Genomic DNA, 24,519 nt, shown 5'->3' on the forward strand with positions numbered 1-24,519 from the left:
AGTCCTCCGGGACCCCTGCGTGTGAGGGAGAGGCGTCCTCCTCTCCCTCGACGTCGCGGCCCAAGGTGGGGCCTGCTGGTGCCCCGGGGGCGCTCTGACAAGCGCGCGTCCCCCGGGAGCACGATAGGAGCGGACTAGCTCCTTCCTTCACCTCTCCTAGTGCCCCGGGGGCACTAGAGCCGGCGCAAACCCCGCGCCTGGAATCAGATGCGCAGCCCGGGCTGCGGCGGTGATTTTATTCAAGAAAATGCGCCGTAGAGAGCGCAAAGGCACCACGAGGCTCCCGGGCTGCGGCGATGATTTTCCCTCGAGCGCTTTTCACAGCGCTAAGACCATTAGGCAGCCTGGGCTGTGGCGGTGATTTCTTGGAGGAAAAGAAAAGATCGTTGCAGGGGTCAGGGGCCACAGCACCCTGCCCCTGGGAACACTAAACAAGAAGGAGCACAGGGCTGGTGGGCCCAGCTACAGGCCAGCACAAGGGGTGCAGATGGTGGCAGTTCCTCCTAGTGACCAGGCAGGTCACAGGTCAGCACAGCAGCAGCAGTCCATGGCGGTTTCCTGGTGAGTCCATTCATCAGCGTTCTGTGTCCAGTTTCAAGTTCCAAGAATGTTCAAATTGTGGGGAAAATTCCCCTGTACTTATAGTCCATTTTTACAGTGTTTTACAATGACAGGGAGAGGAGGTTCCAGCCAGTTACAACTGGTTCTGGGAGTGCCCCCTCTCTCCTTTCAGCACAGGCTCCAAACATCAGTGGGGGGTTAACGACCCTATTGTGTGAGGCCAGGGCACAGTCTTTACAAATGCAGGTGTGCCCGGCCTCTCCCTTCTCTCAGCCCAGGAAGGCTTTACAATATGTAGATGCACCTCTGTGTCACCTCCATCCTCCCTGTGTACAGGCTGTCTGAAAAGTATGCACAAAGCCCCAACTGTCACTCTGCCCAGACGTGGATTGGAGTCAAGCTGCAAAACACCAGAATTATAAGCACAGATAAATGCGCACTTTCTAGAAGTGGCATTTCTGTGATAGTAATAAAAAATACACCCACACCAGTAAGCAGTATTTATTATCACAACCATACCAAACACGCCTACGCTACCCCTCATAAATCAGACAATACTCCTTACACATAAGGCAGGGCATTTCTAATGCAATCCTATGAGAAGGCAGCACTCACAGCAGTGAGACACCAAGTTAGGCTGTTTGTCACTACCAGGACAGGCCATGCAATATGGCACATGTCCTGCCTTTCTACATACATGGCACCCTGCCCATAGGGCTAGCTAGGGCGTACTTTAGGGGTGACTTACATGTAGTAAAAGGGGAGTTCTGGGCCTGGCAAGTAAATTTAGATGCCAGGTCCCTGAGGCAGAAAACTGTGCACACAGGCCCTGCGCTAGCAGGCCTGAGACAGGTTTGAAAGTCTACTTCAGTGGGTGGCGCAAGCAGCGCTGCAGGCCCACTAGTAGTATTTAATTTACAGGCCCTGGGTATAGAGATACCACTGTACAAGGGACTTATAGGTAAATTAAATATGCCAATTAGGTATAAGCCAATCATACCAACTTTAGATGGGAGAGCACCTGCACTTTAGCACTGGTCAGCAGTGGTAAAGTGCTCAGAGTCCTAGAGCCAACAGCGAGAGGTCAGAAAAACCAGGAGGAAGGAGGCAAAAAGACTAGGGATGACCATGCGTATGGCCAAAGGTCCAACAAGAACCTACACCAGAGGAGCTGGCAGCAGACACTGCTGAGCTTTTGGGTGCAGGGGGGCCTGCTAGGGAAGAGCTGAGTGTGGCCCAAAAGACCTGTCCCACACTAGAGGGTTTGAGACAGCAAGCTGTCAAACAGCAGAATGGGGATGTCAGTGATAGCCATAAGGTGTATTGGGAAGAAACCTCCTGTATACCGAGTCAAGGGACCCAAAACCTGGAGCTGCCAGGAGATTGGTCATCCCTTTGCAGTATAGGGAGTTTCTTCTAACATTGGCACATGACATTCCTTCGGCTGGGCATTTGGGCCAGACAAAAACATGGGACAGGCTTGTTCCCCTGTTTCACTGGCCTCATATGTCAGAGGACACTAAATAGTTTTATCGCTCTTGTGTGCCCTGCAAAGCCAGTGGCAAGACTGGTGGCACTCCAAAGGCCCCCTTAATCCCACTTCCTGTGGTTGGGGGTCCCCTTTGAAAGGGTAGGGGTTGACATAGTTGCCCTCCTTGATCCCCCAACAGCTTCAGGCTATAGGTTTATCCTGGTGGTAGTGGACCATGCCACTAGGTATCCTGAAGCAATTCCCTTAAGCACCACTACAACTCCTGCAGTGGCAAAGGCCCTCCTGGGAATCTTTTCCAGAGCAGGCTTCCCTAAGGGAGTGGTGTCAGACAGAGGTAGTAACTTCATGTCTGCATACCTCAAAGCTAAGTGGAAGGAGTAATTTGTCTCTCTTGTATTTGGCGTCTCTGATCAAGATGTTCATTATTCCAAAAGAGGATGTGACCAACAACTGTTCCCATTCTTTGAGTAATTCAGGACTAAGGTCTTCAAAGGAGGGAAATAAAACCACTTGTAGCCCTCTTGGTATTTGTTTGGCCTCTATATATTTTTCCAATATGGTATAGTCCCACCATCTAGACAGTTCCCGTTTCTTTAAACATTCTAACCTCACAAATTTAATTTTGAGACCCTCTGTGTGATCTTTAGATACATTTGACGAAGCTGCCTCTTGGGCATTTGTATTGAAAAGTTCTCCTAATAATAAATCCCTATTATCATCAAATGTAGACATTTCCAAATAATTATGTAAAAAAAAGATATAGACACAGCAGAAGTAAAGTCCTAACCCTTCCCTTTTCCTAAATGTACGACACCCCTAAGGTATGCCTTAGGTAGCCCCAAGGGCAGGGTGCAGTGTATGGTTAAGGTAGGACATATACTATTGTGTTTTTTATGTCCTGACAGTGAAATACTGCCAAGTTCAGTTTTCACTGTTGCAAGGCTTATCTCTCTCATAGGTTAACCTGGGGGCTGCCTTTGAACATGATTAAAGCGTAGATTCCCTATAGGAGCAGGTAAGCAAGTGGAGTCTGGGACCTCTGAACACATAATTTAAAAATACATCTTTTAGTAAAGTTGGTTTTGAGATTGTGTGTTTGAAAATGCATCTTTTAGAAAGCGGGTATTTTCTTGCTTGAACCTCCCATGGCCACCCTAGATGAGTCTAACAATGAAAATAATTAGCCTGGAGTGTATTGTTTATTACAGTGTTTCTCTAATGTTCCTTGAAAGTTTTGGGGTACAGTAGCAGAAGATGGATATCCTGAACTCATGATGGAAAGCCAGCCTGGAAAGCTCTTTCGTTAACAAAGGCCACATTGACATGTGAATCTGAAGAATCTATCAGTGCATGATTGCACACCTCAAGAACCCACTGCTACCAAAGAGACCTTATCACACAGGTGAGAGGAGTTGGGATTGTTGTGATAACAAGATCAATGAATGGAGGTACAAAGGGGGAAATTGTTGTGATAATAACAGTAATGAATGGCGGAACAAAGGGCGAAACCAGCCGTGCACTCAATGTAAATCAGCAAGAAACACTGGTGTTTTCCTAAAGAGAACCTCTTTAGTCAACGGCTTGAAGGTCTATTGATATTTATTTTGTAGAGTTTCTAAGAAATATTTTTCACTGTTTCTAGAGTTTCAAGTAAAGTATCAAATTCTTAATACAAATGTTTGACTTAACCTTTCTGCAGGGTCATCTCCAAACTTTTTGCTTTTTCTCCTCCTATTTTTTTGTCGATTTTGTTGGCCTTGGGACTCTGTGCACCTTACCACTGCTAACTAGTGCTAACATTCTTGTGTTATCTCCTTAACACATGGTAGAAACAGCTTATACCCAATAGGCATATTTAATCGTGGCCCGTAACTTAACTTCTACTATTGAACCTGTAGCAATGACTGTGCCACCCACCTAAGTAGCACTTTAAAATAATGTATAAGGCCTGTCATTGCAGCCTGTGTGTGTAATTTTGAACTGCCAATTTAACCTAGCAAAATTAACTTTATGTCAAGTCCAACCCTTCCTTTTTAATACATATACGTCATCCCTGTGGTAGTCCCCGGACAGCCCTGAGGACAGGATGCTGTGTATTTAAAAGGTTTGAAATGTACTTTTAAGTTTGACATGTCCTGATAGTGAAAAACTTCTAAAGTTGTTTTCACTACTGCAAGGCCTACCTCTTGCATGGGATAACATTAGAGTTACCTTATTACATCTAATACGCTGTAACTTTCAAAAGGGAGCAGGTAGACATCTCGAGTTTGGTGTCTAAAGAACTGTAATTAAAAGCCCTCTTTAATGGTAAAGTCAGATTTGTAATCACAAGTCTGACAATGCCACTTTTAAAAGGTTAACACACTTAGGGGCAACCCAGTATTCCCCTAGGAACTGAGTATAGACAATGTCTCACTTAAAAATGCTCCTACAGGGCAAGAGGTTTAAGATTGGACACTAACCTATACTTTAAGGAAAACGTGGAGTCAGTGAGGTCGGCAGTGATTCTATAGGAAGCCTACAAGACAGTGCTTAGAGACAGTGCGCAAAATCTAGTTGCCCAAAAAAGACGTAGAGATAATAAACAACTAGATAACATAGAGGCTAAACTCCTAGAGATAGAAAGGGAGACGATACATACACCCACACGCTCACTATTGCGACAACTCGAGCTTATGAAAGCCGAATATAGGGAGATAGCAAAAAAAGAGACAAAGACCCGCCACAGAGCGACGCAATGTAGATTATATGAAACTGGGGACAAATCTGGGAAACTTCTTGCATGGCTTAGAAAGAAAGAAAGGGCAGCGAGATGGGTTCAAGAAATAGAGACTCAAAACGGAGTTAGAGTTACGGAAGATACTGGCATCGCGGAAACATTCGCAGGCTACTATAGAGAATTCTATAGGGCAAGACCAATGGACGGGATGGATTATATCACTGAATATCTGAATGGGATAGACATACCTGTATTAGACTCAGTGGACCAAGAAGAGCTAGAGGGAGAACTCACAGTGGAGGAGATATCTGCTGCCCTGGCGCGACTCAGACCAGGCAAGGCACCGGGTCCGAATGGCTTTCCGGCTGAGATTTTTAAAAGCTTCAGAGAAGTATTGGCTCCTCACCTATTAAATATGTATCTTGAGGCTCGAGAGCAAGGGGTGCTCCCCCCAGATTTACGAAGAGCTGAGATTGCAGTAATACACAAAGAGGGAAGACCCAAAGACAGATGTGCCACATACAGGCCTATATCCTTGTTGAATGTGGAGGTCAAGGCTTTGGCCAGTGTGCAGGCATCCCGGATTCTTGGAGTAATTTCTTTATTAGTACACATGGACCAGACCGGCTTTATACCTGGAAGGTTCACAAGACATAACTTAAGAAGAGCGCACATATGGCTTGCCACAGTGATGACTCGCCCAGAGCCCAATTTATTTCTGGCTTTAGATGCAGAAAAGGCTTTTGACGCAGTGCACTGGCCATTCCTGGTGGCGACCTTGGAACAATTTGGGTTTGGCCCAAACTATATTAAGTGGGTACAATTGCTTTACACAAGGCCTATGGCCGCAGTTAGGGAGAACGGAGTCGTCTCCTCAGAGTTCCCCATCGAGAGGGGAACGAGGCAGGGATGCCCTCTGTCCCCCCTGCTATTCGCCCTCACGTTAGAATCACTAGCGTGCAAGATCAGAAACTCCGCTGGCATAACCGGCTTTAGATTGAAACCAGAGGGAGAGGAGGAGGAGCACATCTCCCTATACACAGTTGACGTCCTCCTCTACATCACTCGTCCTGAGATCACACCCCTTGAGATTTTTTCTCCTGATAGAGGAGTGTGGTAGGCATTCGGGATATTGCATTAACTGGCAAAAATCGATTCTATATACACCACAGCAGGGGATATCTCTCCCACCTCTGCCGATGCAATTGCAAAGCACAAGGGAGGGATTTTAATACCTAGGAATATATGTCACCCATGAAGCTGATAGATGCCTCGGACGTAATATCGGGAGGATAGCAAGAGAAAGTAGTAGTGACTTTGATAGATGGAAAACACTTCCCCTGACGTTAATGGGCTGAGTGGCAATGGTAAAAATGATCTCCTTACCAAAGTTCCTATACGCTTTACAAAACACATACTACCAAATTCCCAACAGCCAATTTACAGCCATAGACAGGGACATCAGACTTTTCCTATGGGAAGGAAAACATCCCCGAATAGCTCTAGCTACGCTACAACGCTGCCAGTATGCGGGTGGACTGTCCTTACCTGATATTGAGGCATGTTATTGGGCGGCTCATCTAATCAATGTTAATGACTGGATATATGCTGCAGCTCAACACCCCACCTTCCGACTGGAACGGCTACAATGGGAGGGGAGGTCCTGTAGACAATTTACATATGAGGGCACTGGAACTGGACACCTCACTCCAGCCACGAGAGTGACATGGCTTGCCTGGAAAAGAGCCAATAAGAAGATAGGATGGTACAGACGCCCCACTATAAAACCCCGTTATGGGAGGAATGCTGGTTAAAGGAAATTAAGAAGCTTAAGGGCTTCAGGGGCTGGGACACGATTGGGATTTCCAAAATTGGAGATCTGATGCTGAATGGCGGTCTCATGCCCTTTGAGTCTCTACAACAAGAATATGCCTTAAGCGGAACGCAATATTTTCAATGTATAAGATTGAGACATGCTTGGGGGAAGGAGGGTCTCATGGGACAGGAAATCTTGGAACATTCCCCCCAGAGAGCCGCTTATTAACTAATAAAATAATGGAGAAAGCAACATCGGCGGTATAAAAGACCATTAATAATAACATGCCAAACACGCTAGTAACCCTACGCACTAAATGGGAGAAGGACTTAGGACAAATGGAAGATATAGATTGGGAGGCTGCATTGATGTTCCCAAGGGAGGTGGCAATAAGATCCAGACTTCGCTTGATACAATTTAAAATTTTACACAGAGTGTACTATGACCCACACAGACTGTACATAATGGGGAGGGCTGGACATCTAAATTGTGCCAGAGGCTGTAGTGAGACCGGTTCTTTTTTACACGTTATGTGGGACTGCCCAGTTATTAGGGAATTCTGGAATGGGGTGTTGGGAGAGCTTTCAGGGGTACTGAACGAGCGGATCCCCCCAGATCCCAAATACATACGGCTAGGTATACCTAATGATATAGATCTACCCCAGAGGAAACTTTTGCTATGTGGACTTGGACTGATGGTAGCGAAAAGAGACATAGCCCGACAATGGGGAGCCCGGTTCCGGCCGACTGAGTGCCTGGAGAAAGGGTATGGACGGATTTATGATGGGGGGGGGGGGAGGGAACTACACACACAAATAGAGGATGCCCGCAGAAATTTCAAAAGATGTGGAGGGACTGGATCACATACTATATACTTGAGATATAGCCAAAAGGGGACCATGGACTGTGGGAAGACCAAGATAGACATATGACTGATTAACACACCCAGGGGGTTCCCAGATAGAAACCGATTGGAGACAGAGGGAATGTATTACAGGAAGGGGACGCTCAAGGGCTGTCGGTGCCATATAAGATGTTGGTGGGTGGTGGGAGGTGAGGGAGGTTGCGACCTGTATTCAACATATATGTATGCTCTGTATCTGATTGAGAGTTATTGCCTGAGTTTATTTTATTTCTCCGGATCAGTTATGTCCAGGTTTATAAGCAAATTAAAAAAAAAAAAAAATGCTCCTACAGGAATTGTTTATATATAGTTTGTGTACATATGATTTTAGTTGGGCCAATGTGGAGTCTTGTTGTGCATTTAAAATTGATGCCCTCTGTTGTCCCAAAAGAGATGGGCCGCTGGCTATTCTAGCAATGTAATCGTCAGTGTAAGATAATGTTTCTTGCTCAGACATTTATCCAGTTATCAGTGCACAAGGTGCACTTAAACATTTTTTACACAAATTAAACATAGATATCAAAAACTAACTAAATTAATGAATTTGTCTTCTTCATTAATGAAATAGACTTTCATTTCAGCTTGTCAAATGAGAAGGTAATGTCGACGTTTGGCCTGTGGTGGCAGTCAGAGGTCCGTCAGACCAGCATCAGGACTCAGTGTTGTAAAATAATAGTTAGGGAGGCCCGCAATAGAAAGAGAGTTGTCACTGTCAGAATCACTAGAAGTTTCTGAGAAATTAACAATATGTTTCTGAGTACAATCAGTATTTACTGTACCATGTTGGTGAAAATCTTTGTTTAATATGAATATGTGCGCTCCTTACTATATCTCCTGATGTCTTTTTATAACTTATCCGTTTTCTTCAGGATATTAGTTCTTTCAAAATCAGAAATGGTAGCTTCTAACTTTTTTGGGGTTTCCTTAGCATTGGTTATAGTTTGATCCTCAAAGAACTTTTTTTCTAGCTATGTAATCTCTTTATTAATCTTTTCTATATGTTTCAGAGCTGTTTCTATGCTCAGGACCATCCAACTTCTTGAGCATTTGTTTGAAAGGAAACTGAACCCAATTTTAAATTCCTCATCACCAACAAAAATAATCGGAATATTCCATACTTGTAATCCCACGGGATGATATTTGCATTTATACAATCTGTTAAAAACTTGGTGTGTAGCTCATTCCTTACCAATTTCTTATGCAATGTTTCTAGTTCGGCCAAAGTGGATTCCTGTTGTGCATTTAAAATTTATGCCCTCTGTTGTCCCAAAAGAGAAGGGCCGCTGGCTAGTCTACCGATGTAATCATCAGTGTAAGATAATGTTTCTTGCTTAGACATTTATCCAGTTACCAATTCACGAGGTGCACTTAACATTTTTTACACAAATTAAACATAGATATCAAAAACTAACTAAATGAAGGGTTCACCCACATGTCTCATAGTTCTCGAAAGACCAATACAGTCACTTAATGACAAAAGGGCCCTCGCAGAGATACCTCTGCACTTGTAAATAACTTAGGGGCAACACAGTATTCCCCTAGGAACTGGGTACAGACAATGTCTCACTTAAAATGCCCCAGAGGAATTGTTTAGATATAGTTTGTGTACATATGATCCAGTCTTCAATTAATGAATAAGACAACTCCACACACAATAATAGCCTGGTTTTCAGTCCCAGTTCAAGCAGTATCATGGACTCTCAATTCAGCTTGTCAAATGAGAAGGTAATGCTTGTCAAATGAGAAGGTAATGCTGACATTTCGGCCTGTGGTGGCAGTCAGAGATCCGTCAGGCCATCATCATCCCTTAATTAAGAGTTTGGTGGGCGGCGGAGGCTGGGTTGGAAAACCGCCACTGTCCTAACTATTTGGTGTCTGCAGCCTGATCCTGTCACATGACTAGGTGTAGCTGGGAGTTGGTCCCAGACAGTGAAACAAAAGGAAGACAGGTGTGAAGTAAGCGAGGAGCGTTGTTTGTTTCATCACCTTTATTCGGTTAAACGTTGCACAGCGATCCAAAACTCCGAGTGTGTCAGGGCATGGGCTGCTCCCATCTCTCACAACTGTCGCCCGTTCAAAACTCCCGTCGTCAACACCTAGCAACCCCCTCACGTACCAGCATTCTAGCTGCTCGCTCGCGCTCAGCTCTATAAAGGCACAGCTACTTAAAAGTACTACAAGGTGTTAGCAGGATGAGCCACTCTAAGGTAAGCTCCTCCCCGCTTTCAACTACCACACTCGTACATCACAAAGGCTCTGCCTGAGCACTCTCACAGAGGCCTTGTCACTAGTCTATTGTGACCTCAGACAATGTGGGGTCAGGACAGGGAGGTGTAAGGGGATGCCTGACACCGCAGGGGGGTGGAAACATCTAAAAGCTTTTCCAACTTCAAAGTAGGCACTAAGTATGAGTATTGGACCTCAAACCCAAACTCCTCAGTACGCGTCTGGACCTGTGGATACTCTGCCAGGACGAAGGACTGCTGTGCTGCTGGAAGGAATGCTACTCTGCTGCTCTGAAAGACTGCTGACCTGCTGCCCTCCTGCTTGGGTGACAAGGACTGGACCTGCATCTGTTGACCCATGGGCCCCAGGACTCCGAGGGCTAGTTGGATGGACTCCTGACTTGAGCCTCAGGAACCGATGGTTCCAACAACCTTGACTCCAGCACCTGGATTCTGCCATTTATGAGTCTACTCTGCAAAGTGGTACCACCCCAGTCCTGGACCCTAGGAAGTGGGCCTAAGGTGCTCTGCCAACCTCTGTGGATCCAGTGAAACTGACACATCTCCTGTGGTGCGTGGCACAACCCAGAGCAAAACGTACACATCGCCTATGCTGTGAGGGTCTCTACGGTCATTAAGACCTGCATTGCACCCCACTGCCTCATCAGAACCGCCCATGTGTAACGCATCTTCGGTGGAGGTCCTGGCATCCCTCATCATTGGCAGCCTTGACAAAGACTCCAGACTCGAAATCACAGCTCCTCCAAACAGACACATCACCCTAACTGTGTGACGCATCTCTGAACCGGACTTTGCATTGCAAGCCCTTGACGACAGGATCATCAACGAAGATGCAGAACCTCACATTGCAGCCTCAATGCATCTCGGAACTGACACAAAATTTAGGCTCCGCAATGCATCTTTGATGTGAACCGTGGCAATGCACCGCCAACCAGGAATTGAAATGACTTTGTTCAGCAGACCTAACTGGGTCATGTAGCCAGCTTGCTTTGCATTGCGGTCAGCCTGAACTTGTGACTTTGTCCCAATCTAGCATGAACAGATAGCCACAGTTGGCGCTTTGTGCTTTTTGGCACTATTTTCCATGACATATTTACATATCTCTGGTTCTGTTGACTACATTTTTGTTGTTTTAGTCTTGCTTTGTTTATTAAAAATAAAACTATTTTTCTAATCTAATGTGGGATTCTTTTTGTGCAGTGTTTTTCACTTTATTATTATTTAAAGTATTTCACAAATACTTTACACATTGTCTGTATGTTAACCTGACTGCTCTGTGCCACGCTACCAGAGGGTTGAGCACAAGTTAATTTTGGGTTGGCTTGTGCCTCACCCTGACAAGGATTGTGGTTGCTGCTTCACCAGGACTCACACCCCAGTCAACCAACAACCCAATTTTTTACAGCACTCCACTATCCCTTGAATAGTTTTAAAACTTCCTTTCACAATAGTTAAGAAAGATCTACATTATAGTGGTGGGGTACAATATGACATCTAATTCTATGATTCTATTTTAACTTTTCTAGTATGTAGCATACAAAATTAAGGATACTTCAAGAGAGCCACTCAATTGCCAGAGCAAGAGCTGGAATACCCAGGTATGCTGCCTACCTCATTTTCTTCTGCAGCTGATTGTACTGGTCAACTATTCTTCTGTAGTCGTCTGTTAAGCTCTGGTTCTCCTCACGATATTGCTTTATTTGCTTCTCAAGCTTTATTCTCAGTTTGTTAAGGATATCCTGGGTCCTGAGGAAACAAAGTTTAATTAAAGAGTAGCAACTTCAGACTTTCTATCTCACTTATTAAAGATGTATGCACTAAAAGGAAAAAAAATTTGCAGTACATTTTTAGCTGGTAATTCCACTTTTGAAGACAGAGAAGAAAAAGTAACACAAAATTTAGACACATTCTTTAAAAATATATGTCCCACAATGAGGGAAAGCCTACTGCATTTAACATTTCAATGCTCTTTAGCTGTATTTTTGGTGGAATAATAGCAGAATGTGGACTATTACATTAAAGCCTCTTGATTTTATTTCTTATAACTGATATCCACATTGTTCTATGATACGTATCCAGAAGAATGGGTGTGAGGTTAATAATATGAGAAAAAATACATTTTTGTTGAAAGATGAGTGTACCAGGAAAGTAACTTTGCCATCTGTCCTGTTTATTCCAATCAGAACTGTACACCAACCAATACAAAATTGACTAGTGAAATGCTTTTCAAGAACAGACATTAGTTTATTAAAATACATTCTGATACAGACACGGTGGGCATGAGCGTGCTTCACTATGAGAGCTGACTGCACCTTAAACAATCATCAAAAAAGGTGCCACAACCAAGACAATGGTGGAATAAGTTATACTCATACCCGGGTTTATTAAATCACCTTGATTATACATCTCGCTTCAGTAATCCTATGGGTGACCCATGCACATCACCTCGCTCACATAAATAGGAGATGTGCGCCTACAACATGGTGTGGACCATTTCTGATGACGCTTGTAATACAAGAGGTATCCTGTGTTGCTTTATTTATTTTCACTTTTAGTACTAGTTCTTTTAAGTTGATTGTTAACACTTCACGAACTTTCTAGCACGTAATCTTTCTCTTTTTCCAAATTGTCCTTGCGTCCCTTTTAATCCATGTGATCTTATTCCAACTAGATTTACGCACTGCTTCAATCCCATGCTTTAAGAGGCTCAAAATGTCCTACGCTGTATTTCATATATAAATGAATTTACCATTCCTACCCTCTAGAGAAAGTTCTCATCATGCTGAATTGACCTGAATATGGTTCACGATACTCCTGTGATACCAAATTGTAACAAGATATGTCCTGTAACACTATTCTTTGTTTTGTACGGACGTTTTTGCCACAACTTTAAAGTTTTGCTGTAAAAAAAAAAAAACTAAAGTAATATGCCTATGTGAGGAAATCTACTGATGCCGCTGTGATATTTCCTAAGACACCCTGCTGATAAGCTATCTAGCATGAACATCTTCTAGTAACTAAAGGTTATAGGATCACCTTAAAATAAATGCAATACTCAAAGAATCAACGGTAGATAGTTAGGTGGCAGATAGTGGCGACAGTGGCAGAGGGTGGGGTACCAAAGTGACCCCTCCGCCAGCTGTCTTTTTGTTTCTTGCACACCCCCTAGTCCCTGGCTAAAGACTCAGATATTGTTCTATTCTTGAAGTAAAGTGGTGCCACTGTACACCCGGGTTACAAGCCATGTTACCTGCCCGCTCTGAAATTATAATTTATCAATACACTGCGTTACGATATGGTAATAGGCAAATGGTGTCAACCAAATGACTCTTAGAGGAACCCAACAATCAAGAGGGGAGAAGCACCCTGCCAGCAGGTCAGCACCAGCTGCATTATGCAAAGATTATGAGCCATGAGATGCACCTGCATACCCTGGAGTGGTATTTTAACTCATACAATACAAGTATGTATGAGGATGGGCAAGAACTCAGGAACACATGTCCAGGCATATCATTACTAGCTTGTGAGCAATTAGAAAACACTATGAACTGCATCCACCATAATGCAATGGGAGAACTAGCGCAGACTCTCTGGAAGTTTGCTGCCCTCCACCGGATTCAATGAAAGTATCTCACGGTCCCTTGAACTGATCTCTACATTGGTGACATGGACAATAGAGGTTAATGGAGAGGGAGGAAGGTGCTGGTCCTACCGAGTGATCTTCCTCTTCTGCTGGGATTTCGTGACTGTGTTCTCCTCGTCCCGTTTCTTCAGCACCTGGAAGTTGTATTCCAGTTTCTCCTGGTTCAGCTGGTATGTCGCCTTCATTTGCTGCAGCTGCTGCTCCATGATCTGTTAATGAAGGTAAAATGTGGTGAGTTATGTTACTGTCCTTGTGAAATCTGTCTGTATTCCAGAGGATCTTTCACCCCTTGATTTATTTTACCAGCACAGGGTTCTAGCATTGAAAACCTGACACTGAACGGTGGAGTTTACCTCATCCAGGAAAATACTACACCCAGAAGCTTAGAAAGTTAAATCAGCGCAAGAGGTAACCGAATTCAAACTGATGCAAGGTATTCATTACACTAAGTCCCTGCATCCTTCACTGGATAACATGGTGGAGGAGCAGTGCAAGCCTAACATTCTAACCCAGCGCTCTCAGCGCGAGCCTAACATTCTAACCCTGGGCTCTCAGCATGAGCCCAACATTCTAACCCTGGGCTCTTGGCACAAGCCTAACATTGTAACCCTTGGCTCTGGGCACAAGCCTATCATTCTAACCTTGGACTCTTGATGCAAGCGTAACATTCCAAAACTGGGCTGTTGGTGCTAGCCTAACATTCTAACCTTGGGGGCTCAGCGCGAGCCCAACATTCTAGCCCTGCGCTCTCAGCACAAGCCTAACATTTTAACCCAGAGCTCATGGCGCAAGCCTAACATTCTAACCCTGGGTTTTAAGCCCAAGTCTAACATTCTGACCATGGGCTCTCAGCGTGAGCCTAACATTCTAACCCTGGCCTCCTGGCACGAGACCAACATTCTAACCTGGGCTCTTGGTGCATGCCGACCATCCTTACCCTGGGCTCTTGATGCAAGCCTAACATTCTAACCCTGGCCCCCTGGCACAGGCCCAACATTCTAACCTGGGCTCTTGGTGCACGCCGAACATCCTAACCCTGGGCTCTTGATGCAAGCCTAACATTCTAACCCTGGGCCCCTGGCACAAAACCCAACATTCTAACCTGGGCTCTTGGCGCAAGTCTAACATTCTAACCCTAGTCTCTTGGCATGAGCAACCACAGACCTGCACATCAGTCCCAACCCAGTCACCCAACTCACTCATAAACCTCCAAGGGATCTTTGCACCATTCCAAGTCACTGCCTCTTTACAGGCCTGTCCATCAGTGACAACCCAGCCACCTAGCCCATGCATTAGAACTCTTGTGGCAGCCTACAACAGCCCTTCACATCACCCTCTTAACAGCCCTGCACATCAATGCCCACCTTACCACAGACCCCCTCTTAACAGACCTGCATATCAGTCCCAATCAATCACCCAATCCACTCATAAGACCTACAAGTGATACTTGCATCAGGTCATGTCACTGCACTCTTCATACCTGCATATCAATATCCACCCAACCACAAGGCCCACATGCACTACCCAATTGTCAGCTTGAACTAGCCTATATCACCACCCTGCCTGCAGCCCTGCACCACATAACTGACATACAATACCTACTGGAGCAGTGTGCACTACTCCACTCACAGGCCTGCACTTCAGACGCAGCCAATGGGCTCTCTCAGAAAACGTTCGCAGGCTGACTGTGCCAGCCCATATCACTGCCCTCTTGGCAGACCTGCCAAACCCACATACAGTATGTCCTGCAGCGGTGTACATCAGATAATAGCACCACCCTTTTCACAGGTGTGCACAGCAATGTCAACCCAACCACGGGTTCACCAACAATACTTCCTGGCAGCATGCTTGCACTCATATCACCGCCCTGTTGGGAGACCTGCACGACTCACAGCTAGTAACACTAACTCACGGAGCTGCACATCAGTTGCAACACAACCAGCTGCTGACTCACAAAACCAATTAGGGCAGCCTGCACCAACACATCACATGCTCCACTACGTTCTCAGATCCGCACAACAGTTTCAAGTCAACCACGCGGCTCACTCGCAGGACTTCCTTGGCAGCCTGCATCAGCCAGTCTTGTCACCTTCTTCCCAGAACTGCAGACTGGTTTAACCCAACCTCTGGCCCTATAGAAGCCTACACGGGTCCATAGCACCAACCCACTCACAGACCTGCACATCAGTCTCAACCCAACCACCTGGCCCACTTACAAGACCATCTAAATCCAGCCTGCACCAGCCCTAAGCACCATCCTCTCCACATGCCTGCCCAGTCACAACCCAACCACTCAGGTCACTTATGACACCTCTTGAGGTAGCTGACAACAGCTCATAGCACCACCCTCTTCACAGTCCTACAGTCTCAGCCAAACCTACTTAAGATACATGCCACACCAGCCTCCAACAACACCCACTCAAAGACCTGCAAACAGATTTCAAACCAGACACCAAGCCAACTAATTATACCCTTCTCAAAGATCTGCACATCAGCCTCTACCCAACCACCCAGCCCAAAGACAATATGTACTGGGACAGTCTGCACCAGTCTGTCACACCACACAACTCACAAACCTCCACTTAAGGTTCAACCCAACTATTTGGATAGCTGAGACCCCCCCCACTAAGAATACCTTATGGAGAGGCGTGTACTGGTCCATACCACTCCACTCACAAACCCGCATCCCACTTGAAACCAGATTACCCAGTCCAGAGTAACCTAAACACTGTTTTTTCCCAACCTGCACATCAGTTTAACCCAACTACCCACTTGCCCGATATCTCTTGGAGCAGCCTGACCCAGTCCCATACACCACTATTTACAGACCTGCACATCGGTCTCAACCAAACCCCACAGCCTAGAACAGCCTCCACTAGCCCATGAAACCACCCCACTCATAGATCTGCAGATCTGTTTCAACCCAAGCACACAGCCAAGGAAGCCTTCATCAGCATGTTGCACTTCCCTGTTCCACACCTGGACACTGGTCTCACACAACATGGACAGCTCAAAAGAGGAGTGCGGCAAGTCATGAGTTCAAATCCCAACAATGCTGACTCAGTCTTCCATTCTCCCAAATAATATTATCAGTGCTGAGGAACAGTAGCAGTGCAGTATGAGGTGCTGTATTGAAATAAATCATTATATTTTTATAACCCACCCAGCCCAAAGGAGCATCACTGGCCCATAACACCATCCTTTTCACAGACCTGCCCATCAATGCCACCCGAGCCCAGCACAGCTTGCACTGGCCGATGTACGACCTCACTCACAGACCTGCACATTAATATAATGTCACCCTCGCCGTGCACAGCTCGCACCAGTCCATATGTTATAAGCAGATGTCACGGACCTGCACATCAGTCTCCAGTTTGATCTTGATGATGTTGTACTCTTCGGCGTCCTGCACCCGCATGTGCTTGAGCTGCTCTTCATACTCCTCCACTTTCCTCAAGCGGTTCATCAAGAACTCCAGCTGAGAAGACAGGAAGTCATGAGTCAGAGGTGGAGCTCTTACAAGCATCTCTGCAATGATCACCATGAGTGGACATGTCTTTGAGATCCATCATCATGCTAACCCAGACCCCTTCTCAAATCCATTCATACATTTAAAAAAAATGTTTTTTGTTGTTCATGCATTAACAACCCTTAAACATGTGAAAATTAAATAATGTTTTTCTGATTAAAATATCCTTGGTGTCCTGCTGTGCTTGTGCCACTTTGTAGAAGAAAACATTTGTTTCATGTGATTGTTCACCCACAAAACAGCACCAGCACAGGCCTTCATCCTAGAATCTCATTCCAGAATAAACGAAGGAGCTGAAGCTTCAGGGAATGGTCCATGTCCCACCTCCGTGTCACTTTCCAAGAGAACGTGTGCCAGAACTGGACTACACAGGGAGCCATTGGCGATATGCGTGTTACCAGGTGTTATCAGGTGTTGGCCGGTCCCAGCCATCCAAGTGGGCAAGTAGCATGTTCTCTACTCCCATTGTGTACTGCCAGTTCACCTGGCATTCATAGGATGTGAGTAAAGCCCATTACCTGTCATCTTCAGCATTCTGTTGTCCACAGGCATTCCACTGTTCACAGCACCAATGGCGGTAACAACCACTGCCACTTCTAGGCTGCCTTGTGACCTTCACATATATAGATTCTGGAGCTTCATGATGTGAACCCGTACTGCCGTCACTGCTGACCCTTATTGCCTGGATGTTTACCAGCAACGGAGATCTAATTTTCAGCAGAATATCAGCAACAAAGTTGACATGCCTAAGAAAGAACTGAGGGCCTGATTGTGATTTCGGCAGACGGGTTACTCCGTCACAACAGACTGATATCCTGTCCATGGAAATCTAAATCCCTTTGGATATAATGGGATTTAGATTTTGACTGTGAGAAAGTAGCCTCTTTCTGGCACGGTTACCCTCCTTTTTTTGGCCTGTTTGTCAGTATGCTTGACTCTGTTACTGGGATCCTGCTAACCAGGACCCGAGTGCTTATGCTCTCTCTTCTCCCAAATTTGCCACTACATACTGGTAACCCAGTATTTCATCCCAAATTGGCTTACTGGACCCCCCTTATAAGTCCCTAGTATATGGTTCTTAGGTTCCCAGGGCATTGGGGCTCCAGGGGATCCCTATGGGCTGCAGCATTACTTTTGCCACCCATAGGGAGCCCATGCAAAGGATTCTATAGGACTGCCATTGCAGCGTGTGTGAAATAGTGCATGCACCATTTCACAGCCATTTACACTGTACCAGGTCACTTATAAGTCACCTATATGTCAGGCCTTCCAACCCTGAAGGCTGGGTGCAAAGTACCTGTGTGTGAGGGCACCACTGCCCTAGTAGAGGTGCCCCTACGTTGTCAAGGACTATTTTCCCAGACTTCGTGAGTGAGGGGATGCCATTTTACGCATGCACTGGACATAGGTCAATATCTATGTCCAGCTTCACAATGGTAACTCCGAATATGGCCATGTAAGGTGTCTACCACCTGGGAATTGTACCCCAATACTGATTCCAGTATTGGTTTTACAATTCCATGCACTCTGGGGGCTCCACAGTGGAACCACAGTACTGCCAAACCAGCCTTCTGAGGTTTTCCAAGCAACCCCACCTGCTGCCACCTTTCAGACAGGTTTCTGCCCAAAGCAGCTCAAGCCCAGGAAGGCAGAACAAAGCATTTCCTTTGGGAGAGGGGTGTTACACCCTCTCCCTTTGGAAATAGCTGTTACGGGCATGGGAGGGGTAGCCTCCCAGAGCCTCTGGAAATACTCTGAAGGGCACAGATGGTGCCCTCCTTGCATAAGCCAGTCTACACCAGTTCAGTGACCCCAGGCCCTGCTCTGGCGCGAAACTGGACAGAGGAAAGGGGAGTGACCACTCCCCTGTCAATCACCACCCCAGGGGTGGTGTCCAGAGTGTCCTTGGGTTTTGCCCTCTTGGATTCCAAGGTGGTGGGGCACTCTGGGAGCATCTGAGTGGACAGTGCCAGCAGGTGACGTGAGAGCCCTCTCTTGATAGGTGCTTACCTGTGTAGCTGACCATTCCCCCTTTCAAGGCTATTTAGGGTCTCTCTCTGACTGAACCGCAGCTGAACCCTCCAGGAACTCTACAAACTGCAACAAAGTAGCAAAGACAACGTCTGCAAAATTGTATCTTCAGATCCTGCCAGCAACTGCAACTGTTTCCAGGCCGTGCATCTTCCGAGGACTGCCTGTCTTCAGCTTGCACCAGAAGAACCAAAGGAATCTCCTATGGAGTGATGGAGTCACTTCCCTGCTTCAGCAGGCACCCCTCTGCAGCGATGACTGGTGGTGTGGGCCCCCTTTACTGATGACGAGTGTGGATCCACCAACACGGGTGGTGGACTAAAGTGACACCGACAGACCCAAGGTCCAGCTGTCCATCTTTGGTGGAGTTAAGAGCTTGCCTCCCCACACAAGACGGTACACCCGTGCACCTCGTAACTTGCAGTTGCAAAGGCTTGTTTGCGACCTTCCAAGAAGTTTTTCGTGCACAGCACGGCTTAGGCCCCTAGCACTTCATCCTACGACCCACAGCTTCCTGGGTGGTTCTCCGGCGGCGTGGGATCCCTTTGTGTTGTGTTGCATGGGCCTCCATTTCCACCTTCTTTGTCCCCGTGCTGTGGGACTCCTGTGCACGCTGCCTGGTCTTCTGAGGTCTCTCTGAGTTGCTGAAAGCCCCCTCTGTGTGCCCCTCCTGGGCTCTTCAGTGCTTCTTGGACTTGGTCCCCTTCTTCCACAGGTCTTCAGGTCCAGGAATCCATCGTTGGTGTCTTGCAGTCTCTTCTGCTTCTTGCACTATCTTCTATTATGACTTCTTGTGTGTTCTAGGAAAGTTACTGTGATTACCCCTGTTTTCCTGGACTCTGGGGTGGGTTCTATTACTTACCTTTGGTGTTTTCTTACACTCCCAGTGCCCCTCTATACATTACACTTGCCTAGGTGGGAGACCAACTTTTGCAGTACACTATTTTAGTATATGGTTTGTGTTCCCCCTAGGCTCATTGCAACCTATTTTGATTGTCACTATTTGCACTGTTCTCTAACTGTTTTTACAGCTATTTGTGCATTCTAGTATATATACCTCCTATATACCTTAGGAAGTATAGTCTCTAAGTTTTTTTTGGCATTGTGTCACTAACAATAAAGTACCTTTATTTTTGTACCACTGAGTATTTTCCTTCATGTGTGTGAGTACTGGGTGACTTACAGTGGTATTGCATGAACTTTGCATGTCTCCTAGTTCAGCCTTGGCTGCTCAGCTACAGCTACCCCTAGTCAGCCTGGCTTCTAGAAACTGACTTAATTTCACTAATAAGGGATAACTGGACCTGGTATAAGGTGTAAGTACCTTTGGTACCCACCTCAAACCAGGCCAGCCTCCTACACGGACGGGCTATCCGTCACTGGTGTGATGTAGTAACCTGTCACCAAAATCTAAATCAGGCCCTTCGTCATGATTCTTTGACACTGAACCCCATCCCAAACGGCGCCTCCTCTCTAAGTGACACTGTGGTCAGCTTGGCTGGGTCACGGAGTGTAAGGCATCCAGCTGCAAACTAATGCAGTCAATACAAATGTGCGTACTGTTACACACTAGCAACGGTGGGGATGCATGCTCACTGTATGATTTGCCACGATGAAGACCTTGATAATGAAAAGGTTGGAACAGTGTCGATCAACAATATTGGGTAGGTTTGAAATTATACTTTAACAACAGGGTTGATTGTAAATTTAGAGCTCATTTAAATATCATGTAAACATCATGCAGCCACCCATGCGGGCATTCGTAATCGGCGCACTGCCTGGCATCTTTGGCAAGATTCTTCTGAGGGTTAGGTTGCAAGAATTTGTATGTTGTGAGATTGATTTTGAGTTTGATTTTGCTGTTTGAGCACAGCCAATGGAAAGCAGTATAACAATGTGGTTACATTTTGTGATTTCAAAAATCAGCCAAGTTGCTAACCAGGGCACAGTCTGGACTCCAGCCAGATCAGTAACAGGTGCACTAATTACAAACACAGGTTCTTCAGTCCGTTCTTAATTGGTAGAGGCTCCGATCATAAATAGTAGTAAACATAATGAACAAGTTACTTACCTTCGGTAACGCCTTTTTCTGATGGATAATATATCTAATTGCAGATTCCTCACCTTTTGAAAGTACGAGGCACGAGTTTGGATTTGGAAAGATTCTCCTACCTCTCCCACGCTGGTGGGGGTTACCAGGTCCATCAAGGCTCCACAGATGCCACTATGTTAAGTCACTGTAGCCATAAAACACCCCTGTCAGTGTGCTGACATCTGTTACATTCCATTAGCGCCTCCTTGAATCAAACGGATAAAACTAACGTCAAATATATAGTTGCAGTTTTCATTGAAATGGAGATTACAAATGACCAGGATCACTGGTATATAAAGCCATGCATCGGGGAGGCAAACGGGTCAGTGGGGAATCTGCAGGTAGAGAGAGTATGTGAGAGAAAGGATTTTTCTGATAGCTACTTCTACCTGCAGATTCCTGACCTTATAAACAGACTTCCCAAGCAGGCCCACGCTTGGAGGTGGTTGGATGACTGTCTACACCAAAACAAATCTTCCAGAGCAGAACAAACAAAGTGACCATCCCTCCACGCTTTGGAATCCAAGCAACATTGTGAAGGGAAGAGCAAGTCACTGCCTTGCAAGTATCTGCTATAAGTACTACTCCTTGCGCAACACAACCATGTCCGGCCCTGCCGGTCGCTACCCCAGGATACCTAAGCAGGGGCGCCCGGTCTCTACACCTCTGGGGCTGGATCACGGAACATAGACCACATGCACCCCTCCCCTGGTGCCTCCTCCCCGCCTACACCCCCTACCTAAAACCGAACATGTCTACAACACGTACTCATATTAGGCCCTCCACCCGTGACACCCGTTGTTTTTGTTCTTTTATACACAAATACCCAGTGAAGGCTGTTACAAATGCACGGCTGTCGAAATCAGGTTCAGTTCCATCGGGGAGCATGGTTTCCTACAAAATGTCTTGCTTACTGGAGATGTACATGGAGGAGCCATTACACACATGAAATTGTTCTTTAAAGTAATTGTACCTAGGCCAATGCGAATGTTTATTAGTTTTCTGTAAACAAACATAGAATAAAGAAAGATTTTTTAAAAAAGTACTACTCTTGCCAGACTGAGCACAACTACCTTCTGAGAGCTCCTTATATGCCATGATGTAGTGAATCTTAATGCACAGGATAATCCACCCTGAGAGTGTCGGCTTGTGGACTTCCTTGCATTTCATCTTTCCAAAGTATCCCACAATGAGCTGATCATCCAGTCTGAGCTCAGGTGTTCTGTCCACGGAGAAGTGTACATCGCTTTTTGCTTCAAGGCGATGAAGTCTTTCCTGCTCTTTAGTTGGATGTAGGGGAGGGTTGAAAGGGTGAGAGACTGAACCAAGAGGAAGGCAGCCCTGGTTCTCAACACCAGTTTGTCTGGTTAGAAGGAGGTGAAGGGAGGCTTTACATTCAGTGCCCAAGATACGTTTACCTGTCTAGTCAACGTGATAGGGATTAAGAAAATAGTCATGCATGTTAACAAGCTTAAAGGACAACTATGTAAAGCTTCAAATCAGGAACACAATAGGTACTTACGAACCAAACTGAAATCCCATTGTGGTATAACAAAGGGAATATAAGGTACTTGTTTGGGAGATCTTTCAGGAATCCTAGAAGAATGAGGCATATGAAGAGAGACGGCCAATCCGGAGGACATGAAAAAGGCGGGAAGGCTGACAAATAATCTTTAACATTAGCAACTGTGCAGCCATTCTGGACTAGTGAGAGGGTAAAATGGGAAATGCCTGACAGGCAAGCCTGAGGAGGGTCTATGGAATGGTCTGTAACCATTTAACAAATGTGGCTATCTGCCAGAATAAGCAGATTCGGTGGAGTGTTATCTTGAACATACAATAACGTCCACCACTTCCGGGAGTAGAAAAAAAGTACTCAGGTTGCCCCTTTCAGTCTCCAGGCATGTAGGTGGAGGCTGTGGAGGTGGGAGTGTGGAACCTGCCCCTGAGACTATAAGAGGGGGTCTACCCTGTGAGGGAGGCGGAGCGAGGGGCCCCGGGAGAGGTGAATGAGGTCTGCAGACCACATCTTGCATGGCCAGTCCGGGCCAATTAGGATTACTTTTGCCCAGTTGGGGCAAAGCTTTCTGAACACACAAGGAATCAAGGGTATCTGGGACAACGCGTAGTATAGCATTAAGTTTCAGTTTAAAGCTCCCTGCATCAGATACTGGAGGGTGCAGTATTTCAGTCAGCTTTCTTGTGAGTGGTAAACGGGTCTGAGGAGTGCCACAACAGTAGAAAAATATCTTGAACTACCTCTGGGGGGGAAGGCATCACTCGGGGTCGGCAAGATGATGCTGGTTAGAACTGTCCACTCGCAGGTTGAGCACTCATGTTAGGGGATTTGCTACCACTCAAATTTGAGGTCCTGACCCTAGGCAGAGAGTTGTAGATCTTTTCATCAGAAAAAAAGACAACCCCACTCCCACTTGCTTGTTGATGTACCACATTGCTGTCGGGTTGTCTGTCAAGATCTGGACAGACTGACCACGAAGGCAATGGAGGAAGGCCTTGAGAGCCAGATGTATCACCACCAATTCCAACAGATTGATATGTAAAACCTGGTCTTCTGGAGAACAAAGACCTGATGAGCTCCCCACCCTAAAATGGAGGCATCTGTGATAACTTTTGCCACCGAAGGACAAGGGTGAAGCAGCTTCCCTTGAGAAAGTTTGTCACTCACACTCCATCAATGCAGATCTGCTGCAGTGGTCTTGGACATCTTGATGCAGGCTTGCAAATCTCTGTCGTATTGGAACCACTGCCGTTCTGATGGTGTGGATGGAAACGAACAAGGTTGAGCAAGAAGCCTGCACGACAAGGCTTTCCAAAACACAGATGCAAAGAAAGGAAATCAGGGTTCCCAGGAGAAGGATTATCACAGTGAGCAATATGTTGTGAAACTGGCGTAGCAATAGTTGGCTTTTCCCAAAGGACCAAGATGGGGTCTGTCACGAAAAACCTTATCTCCTCCACCAATCTTAGAGACTCTCGTCGGGATTGGCGAGGCATCAAGGGAAGTGGGGCCAAAGGTACTTGGGGTACCGGCGCTGGCTGTGGAGTCAGGAAATGCAGCTCTGTTGGAGGCATCTGTGGCACTTCTGTCGTTGTCTGCAGCACTGGTGGTCGATTGTGGCGCCAGAGAGAACGATAATTCTAGCCCTGAAGGAGAAGAAAAGGTACCAATGTAGACAGCAGCGTCTTCGGCATCGGTGCAGGAGTGGTTCAGTAAATGGGGCATCGGCAGAAACGGAGAGGAAGGAGCCAATTGGTAAGGTGTAGGAAAGCCGTCCAAAGAAAAGCCCATAGTTCCCATGGGGCAGCCGGTGCACCAGATGGAACTATGGCTCTATTAAAAATACTGAACACTGCATTCAGGAATTGAGTCATATTCATACGATGTGCTGGAAGCTCTGGGTGCAGCCGGCCTCTCTGAGGCAGAGGATACAATGCCAGAGGAGGATTAGGATCCGGAGCTGGCAT

At 46.1% G+C, this 24,519-nt stretch overlaps 1 protein-coding gene across 2 annotated transcripts in view; it reads right to left on the reverse strand.

Annotated features, from left to right (window-relative positions):
• Positions 1–24,519, reverse strand: part of LOC138282997 (dynein regulatory complex protein 1-like) — a 164,506-nt gene that overhangs the window by 110,853 nt on the left and 29,134 nt on the right. For both annotated transcript variants that reach the window (XM_069221093.1, XM_069221094.1), the window contains exons 7-9: positions 16,737–16,859; positions 13,451–13,590; positions 11,350–11,484 (exon numbers count right to left, since the gene is read on the reverse strand). In XM_069221093.1, coding sequence (XP_069077194.1) covers positions 11,350–11,484; positions 13,451–13,590; positions 16,737–16,859 — 398 coding nt within the window. The remainder of the gene's footprint in view (positions 1–11,349; positions 11,485–13,450; positions 13,591–16,736; positions 16,860–24,519) is intronic.

Source organism: Pleurodeles waltl, chromosome 2_2 (genome assembly GCF_031143425.1).
Source record: "Pleurodeles waltl isolate 20211129_DDA chromosome 2_2, aPleWal1.hap1.20221129, whole genome shotgun sequence".
Taxonomy (NCBI): domain Eukaryota; kingdom Metazoa; phylum Chordata; class Amphibia; order Caudata; family Salamandridae; genus Pleurodeles; species Pleurodeles waltl.